The sequence below is a fragment of the Ciona robusta genome, chromosome 8 (genome assembly GCF_009617815.1).
Source record: "Ciona robusta chromosome 8, ASM961781v2".
In the NCBI taxonomy this organism is placed as follows: Eukaryota; Metazoa; Chordata; class Ascidiacea; order Phlebobranchia; family Cionidae; genus Ciona; species Ciona robusta.
In genome coordinates this window covers 7,114,380-7,130,051 of record NC_143242.1, presented here as the reverse complement: position 1 = coordinate 7,130,051, position 15,672 = coordinate 7,114,380, and the positions used below count along the sequence as shown (strand labels likewise).

Here is a 15,672-nt window from a genome sequence, read left to right as displayed (position 1 = left end):
GCACTGTAAAAGTCTCGTCTGACTAAGTTTCCCATCTTTCCCCACCCTACTATACTGCTAATCCAAACCATAGCCTATACATACCCTATACATATGTATAGACTATGTCCAAACGAACGTTGAATGTCCTACTTTTTAAACAGAGGTGAGCTACGCAGTAAGGTCACTTAAAAGAGCAAATCAAAAATATTTTCGCAGTACTACGCAGCTGCTTAACACATGCACAATCAGACTAAACGGTCTATCGGGGTTGTAAGGATACGATTTTATAATTCCTTGAATGTTCTTTGTTTACTACCAAATGGGACGACAAAATAGAATGAAAGGTCTTCCGTTTTCTCCCACCCTACTATATGGGAACTTGCACGATTATGTTATAGATACACTACATAAGAAACATCACAAATCATATATAGAAACCTGAAAATATATTTTGCTATAAAAATACTCGCGATATAAAATTTCTATGAAAATATTCAACTATTATAACATCGATGTCTTTATGACATCATAATAAATAGTTCTACTGCACCGACTACATGTTTCTTAGATTGTGACGTCATCAAACCGGGGCATTTCATTATTACAACAAATATCTAAAATATTCCGTCTTCACAATGGGTAACGTGACGTGATAATAACAAAACGTGACGTCATTATACCTAAACGTGACGTCATTACAGCTCATCGTGACGTAAGTGAGAAAAACGGTCATGCTCGAGCACCCACGATCGCGCTTTTAAAACGAGACGAACGAATTCTGGAACGTCGAATTTATAATTCCAGAATTTAGGTTGGTTGCCATAATGAGGATGCTCGTTTTGGTCGAAAGCTTCAAGTTTCGAGTCATCCTCCCACGTGATATAACGAACGCCGCGCAATCGCGGTAAATCGCGGTAGCATCGTATGTCGCCACAGTTGTATCTGTAAAAATATATTTTTAAGTGTATCATTTTGAAGTCGATACAAAACTCTTTTAAAAATCACAGAAAATGCGTTTTTGTTGGTTGGGGTTTAATTTCGATGGTTTCTTATTAAAAGCTCCCTTAGTGTGAAGTTGCTAAATTTGCGGATTTATTTTAAAACAAACCAAACACGACCACCTATTTAAATTGTAGTCGATAATTTATTTCATAAACGTACAGTTCAAAAGCGACAGCCCACGGTGGCAAGAACAAAAAGTGAGTTAAACCAGCTCCATGCATTCCAATCATTATATCGCTGTTGTGTGTCATCGATAATTGATTTTCAAACGACATTTTTTCGTGGTGATATTCAACTACCTATGGATATAAGCATGTGTTAGTTGGTGTAGGGGTCCTGGGTTCGAATCCAGACCAGGACTGGGTTACCAGGGGGAACATACGCGTCAAAGTGTGTAAAAGTTAAATGTATAACGCACTCTGTTATTCACGCATTCGCTCGAGTGTACTCAATGTGAAGAGTATGTCGCTCCATGGGTCGCGGGTTCGAGTCTAGGTCAGTGCAGTACTTACATTTACTTCCAAACCGGGTATTTTCCTAATTGCATTCCCCAGTTCGTCAACGTTTAAAATTCGTCTATAAATTTTGTATCTCGGGTTCGATCCTCGTTCTAACAGAGTGACTCGTATTTTGTTCGGTTGATTCGGCAAACTCGTTGGTGGGTGACTGGTTATACCCATTCTATGAAGGAAATGCTCCGAGAACGCTTTAAATAAGGACGAACCTCTGCAGTTTACCTCCTGTGAGGAAAAGGGGCACTTGTGTAACCGGTATATATGTATTACTATGGGAAAAGACGGTACACCTTTAGCACATAATATCGAAATTACCGGTATATAATATAGTAGGGTGGGGGGAAATGGGACACTTTTAGCACATAATATCGAAATATCCTGATCGTGTTTTAAACAATTAACAACGGCCTATCAGAGTCGTGAGAATACGATTTTCCGGTCACGCGAGGATAAATCAAGTTACATCCATTCATACTTACCACCGGTGTATTATAGAAGAGTCCAAGTATGGTTCTTGGTAGGAAACTAAACATGGCGTCCGCGATACAGACTCTTTTCCCCATATACTCACGAAGTGAAACATGATCACGATTCGTGAATGCGTCCCAAGACTCACGAAACACCTCACCGTACCTGTAGGACTACAAAGAAGAGCTTTAATGAATGCATCCCAACGATCTTCGAAAACGATAGCGAAGACCATGTTATTTAAATATCGAGAAGAAGCAGGGAATAAGTTGAATACCAGTAAACAATGGTTTTTAAAACACACCAGATATAAAAAGTGTGAAAAAACGTGGCTGCAGTTGCACCCAATAACGTTTATAACATTTTACAAATCATGCACAGTGGCCATAAACGAGTTATTTAAAAATGACATTCATGCGAAAATTTGCTCAATCTTTTATGTGCGTACTTACCAGGTCCCATCTGACGATTTGTACATCGGTCCCGAACCACGAATTATTCGCCATTTGCGTTAAATAAATGTTGAAGAAGTCGCAGAAATGATGGTACATGTTCCCCCCGAAGTCAAGTTGGACGAATAGCATTGGTTTATCAACTATGACGTCACAATGTTTGCTTGTGTTTGACCAGGGGTTAAAGTTCAACTGAGTGTAATGTTGTAGTTGTTCCCCCCTGAAGCAAAATGACGTCATAAAGTTTAAATTACGTCACCAGGTGTTATAAACAGTATACCAGTTTGTGGCGTCAACGGCAATCAATGTACCGATTCGTAGAATAAGTGTTATAAAAACGTTTTTTTTCTAAAGGTGTCCCGTCTTCCCCCACTCTACTATACGACAAACTGTATGTGTATACCATTACACTTTCAACTTCCCCTAATTCACGTATAACCAATACATACCACGTGCTAAGTGACCTTTTGACCTCGGTGATCTTTGACCTCATATTTGCATCCAACTTACAGAACCCACCGATCCCACCTTCCCTCACAACTGACTGGCCGTCGTTGACGTCCCTCAGATCAAGATACAACTTACGTGCCTTACACATCGATCCGAACCTATGATGACGTCATCGTGTTAATATTACGTCATGATGACGAAACAAGGTCGGACTAATAGTGTTATAACCCTAAATTTACAAAAAAACACTGATAAATTCTTACCGAATCAAACGTTGGAATAAAATTGACATTTTATAAACAAGATGAGCTAAAACTGGCTTTTTTATAAGATTTTTAAACTAAAATGTATTTCTGATTAAGTTACGCGACCTATGACGTCATGGTATTAGATACATCACCATGGCGTATATAAGCATGGCCTACTCAATACACGGCCTAGGAATACACCGAAACTGCTCAGAAAATAGGAGGCCTATTGACGCGAATAATGCCCATTATAATACATTGTTACGTCACGGTTTTATGAATGGATTTTGCTGTCTGGCTGTAGTTTTTGCATCAAATAACAGTTTATTTACCATTCCCGGTTAAATTACCTTATTTTTCGGGTTATTTTGTCAACATCTTATATTTTTTATAAATGTTTAAGCATGACTGAACAGATAGGAGTTACTTTTAACCACGTGCGGCATACAAGTAAGTTTTACCGACAGTTTAGTTTGGCTCAGTCGCTGAGTGAAAATAGTATTTGGCTTAAAACAGAAGTTTTTTAAGACAGCCTATGCATATCTAGCAAAACAACACCGCAGTAACAACAAGTAAGTTAATTGATATGTCCGTTGTGGACTTTTAAAACCGGTCCTTAAAAACAATATAGGATATTGGATAAACACAAGCATCAGCCTTTTGTCTCAAGGTGCTTATGCCTTGATCTGTCCTGCTGCTCATAACCCATTTTCTACTCGAGGTTTTTTTTTTGTTAAAGCAGGACAGAGGCTATTCCTCAAGGTCAAAAAATGGGTCATACAGCACATCATAAATTAAGACTGTATAATACAAACAAACTCACGATAGCCTCCCTTCGTACTTAAGTGTTGTGTCTAACTTTAGACCTTTGTCGTTGTTTAAATTTGACTAGTCTTCCTTCCTGAAGATCTTCTTGCCACTTCTTCATGATCATAACATGCACAGATGGTACCCTTATCCAAATATTTTTATCCAACTACGGTACACCTATTGACCATGCTTAAATAGCTTGCTTAATAATTCTGGTGGCTTACAATTTAATCTAAATAAAATTATAAAGGTGTGCTGCATTATAAAACTTGCCAAATGCCTGTCTACTAAATTAAATATAATCAAAACGTAGGTTTTCTGTGTTGGTAAACTGAATCTGATTGCTCGTCTCTCTTTATGCGTAATAAACTGATATTTATATACTAATAAACCTTTTGCGCTGCTTTATATGTCTGGTATGATTTTAACTAAACAAGAAAATATCCCTGCGACACGTTCTGTGATAAACTGTAAGTTAAAACAACCTAGAACTGGTATTGAACCTACCAACAACTGCAAACTGCATTCAAAATGAAGGAAATCCATTCATAAAACCGTGACGTAACAATGTATTATAATGGGCATTATTCGCGTCAATAGGCCTCTTATTTTCTGACCAGTTTCGGTGTATTCCTAGGCCGTGTATTGAGTAGGCCATGATATAAGCACACGACGTACTTGGTACAATGTAGCGAGGATTCGTTCGGGGAATCGCATACTTTCGTCTCGTCCAGTTCGTTGAGTTGGTCTCTTAAATAACCGAAGTCAGCCTGAAGTGAAACTTGTTATAAAAGGCAAAGAATTCGTTTTTTTTTTATTTACGGTCGTTTTTAGTAAACCCAAAAAATCCTATGGTTCTCTTTGAAAATATTATGTGACAGAAGTGGTTTTTAAACGCAAAGTTTTATGAGTCCATAGTGGTTAGCGCGCCTGCCTGTAACCAATAGGTAATCGGTTCAAGGCTCGACGCTGCTACCATTGTGGGCGTATGTGTCCTTGGGCAAGACACTTAACGACAATTGCTCCAACCCAGTGGTTACTAATGGGTTGTCCAAATGATCATACATAAAAAAATGAAAAATTCAAAAAAAAAAAAATCACCCACAAAGTAACACACATGGTAACTCGTAAGCTGGCACGAGGTATTAAACCCGCGTGATAACGTGATAATTGTCGTTTTCCGGCCACGCGAGGATAAAGTACGTTACATTCATACATTCAAGAGTGGGGCAATGGGCCAAAATCTGGAGTAAATCCCAGGTCCTCGACAAGAGCCGTATAGAATAAAATAGTTTAAAAACCACTATAGTTTGGACCTTGCCAATTTCGTAACCAGAATTTGACCGCCGTTTATCCTTCGTCACAGTGCGTGTTATTTATCGTCATAATTGATATTCATTATACCGGCATAATTAGTAAACTTGTGACGTAATACGGTGAGAGGCGACGTATTTATATCTTTCCAGATTAATTGGATGTTTAATTAAATTTATTTATTCGCGCGTGAAAATTAAGGTAGTTCTAAACAAAATAAATACTCGGAAATGTATTTTACGTATGTTTAGGTTACTAAATATATGAAGAAAACTTATAGGGTGGGGGAAGATGGGACACGTTTGTTTCTATTTTATCGTCCCATTTAGTAGTAAACAAAGCACATTTAAAGAATAATAAAACCGTATCTTTACGACTTCCATAGGCCGTTGTCATTTGTTAAAAACATGATCAAGATATTTGGGTATTTAGTGCTAAAGGTGTCCCGTCTTCCCCCACCCTCGTTATACGTAATTTAAATGTGCGGTGACGTAAAATTCGACGTTGCGATTACGTAAAAACTAAAATCCAAAGTAGCTCAATACGTTTTACGCGACTTGGAATTTTAATTTTACTCAATTACGGAATTAGCGTTTTAATCACGAATTAAATTCTATAAATAAAACAACTCTAATACCTGATGCCAATAACGATCTTTGCTTACGTCGTCACAATCTACGGTGGGGGATTTCCCACCGAATCTCTTTTCAGCATCGCAGTTCTTTTCAAAGCCCCAACATACCGTTTCGTTTGACAATATATCCTAAAATAAAAGATTGATTGATATTTCAAATTTTATAAAAAAAAACGATAATTTAGAATTCATGCATTTTTCAGTAATATATTGGTTATTAAATTGCCTAAATTATGTTAAAGCAGTATATGTGATATATATAAGCGCTTCTTACCAGGTTTTAATGAGCAAACTTTGACCTAAATCTCAGGTCTCATGCCATGACCATGCAGCACTCCACTCAAGTAAAATAGAAACGCTTGTTGCAAATTAAAGGTTTTGCGTTTTCAACTTACCCTGTATGGACACGCTTCATCGGCTTTGCATTGTGATGTCAGTTCCGGGTTATTTGCGAACACGTAGGGAACGTGACTTTCAACCAAATTCAAACTCGACCAATCATAACAAAGTATATGGGTCACGTGGGTCAGAAAAACTAAAATTCTTAACATGGTAAATTTTCTGAAAAAAAAAGATTAATCATTGTTTCCCAAACTTCACTGAGCCCCGGAAAGTAGTAAAGAAACACTTTACTAAACAAAAAAATCTAAATAAACATCACGCTTCCTTAAAAACAGCTTTCTAGATTTTTATTTTTTAAATAATAACATAAGCGTAAAACGGAACTTTAACATGGCTGTTTTACTACGCCGCGCTTCAGTAGGTTTACGTCAGTTGTCTGCTCGGTGTAATCGTAATGTTTAACAGCGGTTACAAACCTCGTAAAAGCAGGCTAGCCATCAGAGCCTTTACGTTTCCTTTTCTATATTGTCTTTGTGGTAAAAAGAATTTCATGCTTGACTGCACAACATACTTTTTTCAACGAAGATTCAGGTATTTGTGATCTGTTTTTAGTCGCTAAGTTAAAACATGGGAAATAATAGGATTTAGATATAAAACGAAACGATTCGATTTTTTGGTGAAAGAAGCGGGAATATTCCATGTTTTACCTTCGCGACTAAAAACGAATTACAAATACCTGAAACTTCGTTGAAAAAAGTTATAACCTTTAAAACACAGTGTCCTAATGCGTGTCAATAACGTGGTGTATATATATATATATATAGGCCTACACACACACACATATCCTTTATAAGGAAAACATATGCTTACGTTCAATCTGTTTACTTTTAGCTGAAAAACGTGCTTCAACTGCGAACGCTTGCTCTACCCAACAGAAATATCATCTGACACGGGTCTCTTACTTCCTGACTAACCGTAAGTTTGTGCTTTTTTCCTGCGTATTACTTAGTAATCTAATTGGTTTAACTCGAATATACCGTATATATATATATGTATACACAGTCATTTAATTACTTTACGTGGTCTACGTACGTAAGGTCTGCCAGACTACATTACGAGGCTTCTAACGTAGTTATTAACGTGCGTAGTCATTATAATAAGCGGGTATACCAATCTGTACATTAGGTGCTGTTGTACGTATCAGACATGCGGCCGGTTTAGCTTGATTGACTTCCTTTGGTTTGTTTTGTTTGCTCTTTATTTACCGGCCGTGAGCGCGGCAGACAATGTGTGCAGGGTTGAAAAATAGTGGTAGAGTGCAGGGTAGAAATAGGCGCTTACCAGACACACATAGTTTATCCAGACAATTCAAGCTCATTTTTGACTTATTAAGTTAAACCACAGTAAATGAAGGTAAATAATTTATTCAAGAATACTTAGAACATCAGGATAATAGCAGCACAAACACACAGTAATAAATAAATAATAGTACATGATTACACTTTCTTACAGTTTGGCATTTTAACGAGTACATTGGTATGTAAAAAAAAACTTAAATTATAAGAAGTCAGGACATGTCTGGGTTAAATACATATGATATATCTACATTAGATATATATACAACACAAAGACAAACACAGAAATGGATAAGTACGAAACGCAAGAATACTATCACTTTATAATAGCCTAAATACATACAGTATGTTGATTCCCACAATGTTTACAACTAAGTTAAGCAATCTATGATACTTGTGCAATATAAGTGCTAAACACAATGAAATGCTGAATTTTATTTTTAACACTTAATATTGAAATAAAAACAATATTTTTCTAGAGTTCCGACTTCACTTTTCTTTTAGCAAAATTTTTGCTGAATAATGTTTTATAAACAGGGTGACTCAGCACATATTCTCTCGCTTCAGAAACAAGTTCTTTAAACCTTTTAGGATTAAATGCCCAGTTCCAAAACTTAGGGTTTGACCCATATTTGTGATGTTTACCCTTTTCTGATGGCTTGGGTTCAAACTTTGGGTTCCCACCATCTGACCACGTCATGTACTTTATCCCACCTAACCTTGCAAGGTCATAATAGCAATTCTTATCACCACAATTGTATCTGTGATCAAAACAATGGGTTAAGAGATCAGATGCAAAAACTCTCCCAGTGGGTTGAGTAAAGCTGCATTTTGGGATTTAGTTTAAGCATGAAAAACTCAAGAACCTAGGAGTTAGGAATTGCTGAAAGCTTTCCCAGTGGGTAGAATGAATCTACATTTGTGGATTTACTGTAAAGCTAGCCAAACTCAAGCACATATGGGGAAATGTCATGTAAAACTGTAGTCAATAATGTATTTCATAAACTTACAGTTCAAAAGCAACAGCCCACGGTGGTAAGAACAAAAAGTGAGTTAAACCAGCTCCATGCATTCCGATCATTATATCGCTGTTGTGTGACATCGACAATTGATCTTTAAACGACATTTTTCTCCAATCGTATTCAACCACCTGGAAGTAAAAATATTTCAATATTATTTTTAACTTTTAAAAAAATATTAAATTATTTGTCTTTGAAATGTAAAATTAACTTGAGACATTGCCCCACAGACCAGCCAACACAATGAACCCATAGTACTTAAACCTTTCAAGATCTTTGCTCAGTCAGACCATCTGTATCTATTTGTGGCACACCAAATTTATTTATTTAACAAATATTTTAACACAACACATTCAAAGTCCAGACTTGTTCATAGATTAAAAAAATATTAGGAAGTAGTCAAAAGTTTAGCAGCACAGCCCACTCAAGCTTGTTTTATAGCAAACAATAATTCATTATGAATAAAAGTAATGCAATTTTAATTTACCGTCAACTCTAAATCTTCAAATTCTCCGAAAACTTTTTCCAATTCCCTCTGATTTTTTATCTTTCTGTAAACCCTATCATTGTCGGGGGTTCCCCTTTGGAGCAGGGTCACCCTTAACTTGGGTTTGGGGTTTCGCCCTTGAACGAACACAGGACCCAGTTGTCGAACTTTCATTTGTTGAAGAAAAAATTTAGAGAACGAGCGAAACAAGTTGGAACCAACACAATTCTGAGGCTGTAATACAATTGTTATGTTATTATTCCTTATTTTGTTGCCGATACTGATTGGAATAAGTGTCCTTTGCCAAGAAATTTAAAAACAATTGCTTTAACCCATTGGTCACTAATGGGTTTTCCAAATTGTAAGTCATACAGAGGTACTATACATAGCATATGTGTTGTATCTACCATACTTACCACATATGTGTTGTATCTACCATACATACCCCATATGTGTTGTATCTACCATACATACCCCATATGTGTTGTATCTACCATACATACCCCATATGTGTTTTAGCTACCATGCTTACCACATATGTGTTGTAGTATAACCCTCCCCTCATTCTTGGCAACAGGGAGAAATAAGCTTCCCTAAAACAAACTTTCTTCTTGTCCCAATCCACCAATGGTGTGACAGGCCTTGATGTAAACGCTTTCCATGAAGATGAGAATGGATCGTAATAATTTGAAGATGCCTTAAATATTTAAAAAGAATTATTTTCCGAATTATTCAATGTGGTTAAGGTTCGTGTCAAAAACGACAGTTGTTATGTCCAGAAAATCACATTATAACACGGATGTTCTGTTTCATACACGTGTAACTTTGTGGGTGATTGTTTTTCTCTATGGCTGACAATTTCGACAACCCATTAGTCACCACTGGGTTGGAGCAACTGCGGATAAGTGTTTTATCCAAGGATATATACGCCCACAATGGTAGCAGCGATGAGCCTTGAACTCATCACCAACGTTTTAATACAAAATTTGCGAGAAAATTTAACTTACTGCGTCCCACATCACAATCTGAACATCTTTATTAAAACTTGACCCATTCACATGTAGAGAGACAAATAAATTAAAGAAATCACAAAAATGATGGAACATGTTTCCCCCAAAGTCCATCTTCATGAATATCACGGGATGATTAATCACGATATCACAACGATCATGTGAATAATCAACTTTAGTAAAAGTTTCAAGCTCAGCATACCTAAGTAAGAGAAATAGCGTTTTAAAACAAAAATTTACACAGGGGGTTTGAAACAAATATAAAAGGAGTGAAAAAATTAGGGTTTTAAAACTGTTTTTTTTTGCTGTGAATAGTTTTCCCAAATAAAACAGGTTTATTTCTACCCACCAAGATTGAAGAGCGCTCTTATGCTCGTTCTGGTCTTCCAACATCTTCTCATTCACTTCGCAATCTCCACCGATCTGACCCGGTTTAAAAATATTCTCTCGGAATTTATCTCGGTTGTTTGCTTGCATGAGGTTTGTGAAATCAACATAAAGATTCTTTGCTACACAGTACCGGGTGTACCTGGGGACATACAATTAATGATCTGATTTAGTGATTGGTCAATCAGAGCAGGTGTAAAATGAACATAATTTGCCAAATAATCAGACATACGATGTTATGTTGTAATAATCAGGATTGCGCAAACGTAAGTCAAACATACAATTAATCAATTGTTTGAGCTGCGTGATTTGACAAATAATTCCCGACAAGGCGACAATATTATGTTATGTTGTAATAATCTGCTGATTGTCGCTGTCGAAACATTATACATTCGTGTGGTGATCATGCATTAATTAAGTGGCGAATTCGAAAATCTGCACCAGTGAATTTATTAGTAGATTCCTATTTAACTATTTGGTAATTAATTATTTGTTAATTAATTGTACAAATAAAACAAATAAATGCGAAGGTAAAACAACGTGAGATTTTTTTTGAAGACTTCTAAATTGATTAATATACCCTAATTACTTATTCACGAATTCATTAATCAATATTATAATTAATTGTATTAGGCTAATTAAACAATTACTTTGAGCACTGTAGTGAGGATGCTTGGTCCTCGCGTGGTTGACAAATCAACAATTCCTTAAATTCCTTTCTTCGTTCTTCTACGTAGCCAAAGTCCACCTAACATAGAAGTTGTATATCTGTATTAGTGAGAAAAAATAAAAAAATAACCAAAATTTTTAAGGTGTTGGTTATACAGTTTTAGTACCTACCAATGTACAAAAAGAGCAAAGTAATGGTACATTGGGGTAGTATATATTAGTATTAGTGAGGGGAACTTTTATTCAAAAATATTCAAAATTTGTGAATGGTTGGTTATACACTTATATTACCTACTGATACACACATTGGCTTAATAACGGTACAATGTGAATCCAATATCGTCGAAGACCTTACCCATATAGAATAGAGGTTATGGCACATATGATATGGTAGATTTTTGTCTATATTTCTCCCTTTATTAAAACCTTTGCTGTTAATTTATGTTTAATATTTCGCTTGTATCGTAAAAGTTTGGGTGCTAGTGAAGAATCCTTCTCGTACATTGTCTGCCTTTAACCACTAACTCATACAACCCAACCCTGTACCAGTCCATAACATTCCACCAGTCTAATCTGTAACATACCAGAGGATTTTTCACTATTGCCAAACATTTTGAAAAGCAGTGACATACATATAGTGAATTACATTAGTGTAACTCAGTAAGAACAAACCATTTTCCAGAAGTCCTGTTTAAACTTCTCATTCAAACAATCTGTTGTAGGAATCCCATATCTTTCTTCTAATGTACAGTTGCTTTCATAACCCCAGCATTTGGCTCTCTGGAATTATTATATTTTTGTTAAAGTTACACCCATGGATGGCACTACCATTTAGACCCCACTGAAGCAGTTTACAGATACTCAATAATAGAGATTCTGTTATATAAGGGTGAAGTCTTCAGTGAGGCACACCTGAGACCTGGGATGTAAGTCTATTACCCCAACACCCAGGGTGCTACCATCTAGACTGAGACAGTTTTTATACACTCAATAATAGAGATTTTATATTTTATAAGGATGAGGTCTTTAGTGATTCACACCTAAGAAAGGGAGTGTGGGTCTATTACTCCTACACCTACAGTGCTACCATATACACCCTTATTATACTTTGATGTTCTTTAGCTAACTTGTATTAATATCTACCTTAAGGATTCCATTCTCATCTTGATATACAAGTAACTTTGAATTATTCGAGGAAAAAACAAACTTTATATTTAGTATGAAAAATAAACAGATCAGATCACAGTGCATTCTAGATAATGATCTGTATTAAAAATGCAACAATTGGAGTTTGTTGTTTTATTATAATCACATGAACATAACAAACATTGTAAAGTTTATAGGAAAATAACACGGAGGGGGAAGATAGGAAAAATAACTATTCTGACATTTATAAACATTATATATACCTTGAGCCAGTACCAGTTTTTTAAAAAGTAAAATAATTGTTTATTTTTTTAGTTAACATATTATATAAATATTTCCTAAATTTTAACAAAAAGCATATTTCTTTTTACTTTTAATAGTTTCTATTGCTGTGACCTACAATGTAAATTGATGATGGTCCAACTAAAGTATGTGACAGCATAATCTTAATCACTCAATTATTAATATGGTAACAACAAAAACAAACATTATGACATCATATACAATTCTTTATCAGGCAAATAAATTGTTTAATTTAACAACTTTTTTCCTTTCCAAACTATTTCATTTTCATTTTTAATTACTTTTTTATTTAATTAAACATTTTGTTAAATTATAATAAACGCACTAAGTTGGTTTGTCCACACAACTATATAGCTTAGCATCCTGTCTTAACAAAATGGTTCTGGATTTAAATCTAAACGTTTGAAACACACAATACACAGAACAAAGGTATGAGGTGGGACAATAGTGTTTGTGTAATATAATACAATGAACAATAAACGTCCGCTACAATTCATGGAACTCAATATGTTTAGTTTTATATTATTTTTATTGTTTCTCTTGGTTTATAAGATTTCTATAGTAAATGAGGTGCAACAATTTGTCGAACAATAATATTAATGTTTCACCTTGAATTTTAACATAGAAATCACAATGAAAGATATTTACAAATTTATATTTACATTACACCTAGTAAAAATAATAGTAGAACGTAGGTACAAAATTGTATATCAGAAAATGTTCGGGCAGAACCGAAATATTGACAAAAAGTTACCTACAAATGTTTTTTATTATTTGCTGTTTTTTTTAGGATTTCTGGTTTTATATGAAATTTTGTCAATTTCTAACAATGACATATTTTTTAACTGTATGGCAGCAGAACACTACCATGAATGAAACACTGTAACATCACACCTGAAACTATTATTCGGATAATAGAGAACAATAAGTATTATGACTTTGTAAGTAAATAAGTAATTTGATTATTATTGTGATTAGATTTCATGAAGGGAAACCATTTGCTTATATGACTGTTGTATGCAAATTAGGTTAATTGGGGTGTTATACAGAATATAAATTATGCATAAGAAATGGATTAGCATCTTTGAATTAATAATTTAGTAGGGTGGGGGGAGATGGGACAGGGAAGATGGGATTTTCTTGTGCTATTTAATAGTGAACAAATAACTTTCAAATAATTTTAAAACCGTATCCTCATGACTACCTTAGATCGTTGTTAATTGTTTAAAACCCGATCAGGATATTTAAATAATATGTGCTAAAAGTGCCCCATCTCCCCCCACCCTACTATAAAGCTTTTTTTGCGCTTATTTATATTAGGACAAAAAGTTATTGGTTGTAAATATGCATCATGTGTGTTTGTGTTATATGCATTCGGCAACATATAGCAATGAACTTTAAAACAGAATAGCAACATATTATGAATGGTGTAAATGTTCATTTAATTATGATTATTTAATTAATAGACCCATGTTATAGGGACCCATTGCGATCGGGTGCTAAGTGCTTGAATTTCTTCATGAACTTTGGCACAGTAAGCTTCTTCAGATTCGCATGTTAATGTTACATTGACTAAATGCATGTATTGCCCCATTGTATTCGTCTCTTTTTCTTTTAACGGGTGAAGGTTCACTACATATGGCATAAACTCTGACGTCATCAGAAAATTTAAATCCTTTGGTGACGAATTTTTTACACATATTTTTCCCGATTTCATGACGTTGCTAACGGATTTGTATTTCGTTCCGAAAATCTGGTCGTCATGGTAACCATGCTCAAAATAGAGGTTCTTTCTGATGTCATCTAGCATTTTGTCTTTATCGGTGACATGATAGTTTGCATTATCGCTTTTGTCCTTGTTAGAGGTATGAGTTATAGGTTGTTTGTATAGGTGTTGAAACGTTTTTACAAGTTTCATTTTAACTTTATGAGCCAATTCTGGATCCTCACTTAACAGGATAACCAGTTTCCTTGTAAATGGAGGCATGTTAGTGACTTCTTCATACAAATTAACTCCACCCAAACTAAACTGGTCATGTTGGGAAAGCTTGTACATTTGAAGCGCCGGTTTGGATTTCAGGGACATTGTATTAACTTGCCTCCTTTCTTGTAAATCCTGGCTTGGAATAAGGCCAGCTCTTCCTTGGGGTTCTCCTTTTTCATTGACATGCTGTGCTTGCCACCATTTTAAGTCCCGCCGGTCAACAATTTTAATAACGTCGTTTTTATTAAAACTTAACCCAGCTTCTTTTGAAGGTATCATAGTGTCCTCGTGTGGTGAATAATTGAAGTTGCATTTAACAAAAATATCTCCTTCGGAAGGTAAAGAATTATAACTTGGAATCGTCTTTAAAACAAAGGAACCTTCGGACTTCTTTAAATACTCTTTAAGTAGTTCTGGATTCCCTTTTACATTGTTTCCATTTATCTCAGTGATAATATCCCCTTCATGCAGAAGGCCTTGCTTGTGTATAAGACCTCCATGTAATATTCGAGTAACTTTGATATCTTCGCCCACAAGTGCAACTGTGAGACCAAGATTCTCGTCATTTTTCTTTGACATTCCGATCATACGGACGGCATTCTTCCATTCTCCGCTGCCAGGTCCCAACATATTCACATACTGCCGATTTCGAAGGCTTGAAATTTTATCATGAGCTTGAAACAAGCAACGAACATGGGCGTGCTGAAAAATTTTACACAACTCAAGTTCGTTGTCAGATTTTTCCACATTTTGAACCACTTCTTCAACCAACACACACAACTGGTCTGATTCTGGTGTTAGTTTACCAAACCCCAAAGTACCATGAGCTTTGACAAGGGACTGCACAACAGGGCTATCCATTATAACTTTTAAGAAAACCAAATCCTTTTCAGGAATGCTGTTAGGACGTTCTGAGTTTAACTTCTTTAAAACAGTCTCCACTGCATCTTTTTGGCTGCGTTCTTGCGGCATTTTGACAATTTCAGTACCAACAATGTATTCAAACTTCTGTCTAATATAACACCTTACATACCAACAATCTATAATAAAAAGTTACAATTATATCAGCGATTCAGTAAGATTAAGTTTGCAAAA

General features: G+C 35.4%; 3 protein-coding genes across 3 annotated transcripts; all 3 read right to left on the bottom strand.

The window, feature by feature from the left end:
• Positions 1–411: 411 nt before the first annotated feature.
• LOC149732934 (EGF domain-specific O-linked N-acetylglucosamine transferase-like) lies at positions 412–6,472 on the bottom strand. The gene is made up of 9 exons (XM_089882949.1): positions 6,271–6,472; positions 5,879–6,004; positions 4,606–4,697; positions 2,869–3,027; positions 2,420–2,639; positions 1,979–2,140; positions 1,497–1,724; positions 1,144–1,283; positions 412–924 (listed from the first exon to the last, which is right to left on the bottom strand). The coding sequence occupies exons 1-9, from the start codon at positions 6,424–6,426 to the stop codon at positions 678–680; spliced, it is 1,530 nt and encodes a 509-aa protein (XP_089739075.1). The 5' UTR covers positions 6,427–6,472; the 3' UTR covers positions 412–677.
• Positions 6,473–7,625: 1,153 nt separating this feature from the next.
• LOC149732933 (EGF domain-specific O-linked N-acetylglucosamine transferase-like) lies at positions 7,626–12,425 on the bottom strand. Its single transcript, XM_089882950.1, has 9 exons — positions 12,288–12,425; positions 11,817–11,924; positions 11,126–11,223; positions 10,438–10,617; positions 10,086–10,290; positions 9,611–9,775; positions 9,079–9,312; positions 8,583–8,722; positions 7,626–8,333 (listed from the first exon to the last, which is right to left on the bottom strand). Exons 1-9 carry the CDS (start codon positions 12,393–12,395, stop codon positions 8,048–8,050), a joined length of 1,524 nt encoding a protein of 507 aa, XP_089739076.1. The 5' UTR covers positions 12,396–12,425; the 3' UTR covers positions 7,626–8,047.
• A 3-nt stretch (positions 12,426–12,428) lies between these two features.
• On the bottom strand, positions 12,429–15,646 carry LOC149732932 (protein PALS2-like). Its single transcript, XM_089882952.1, has one exon. It carries the CDS (start codon positions 15,547–15,549, stop codon positions 14,053–14,055), a length of 1,497 nt encoding a protein of 498 aa, XP_089739078.1. The 5' UTR covers positions 15,550–15,646; the 3' UTR covers positions 12,429–14,052.
• Positions 15,647–15,672: the final 26 nt, after the last annotated feature.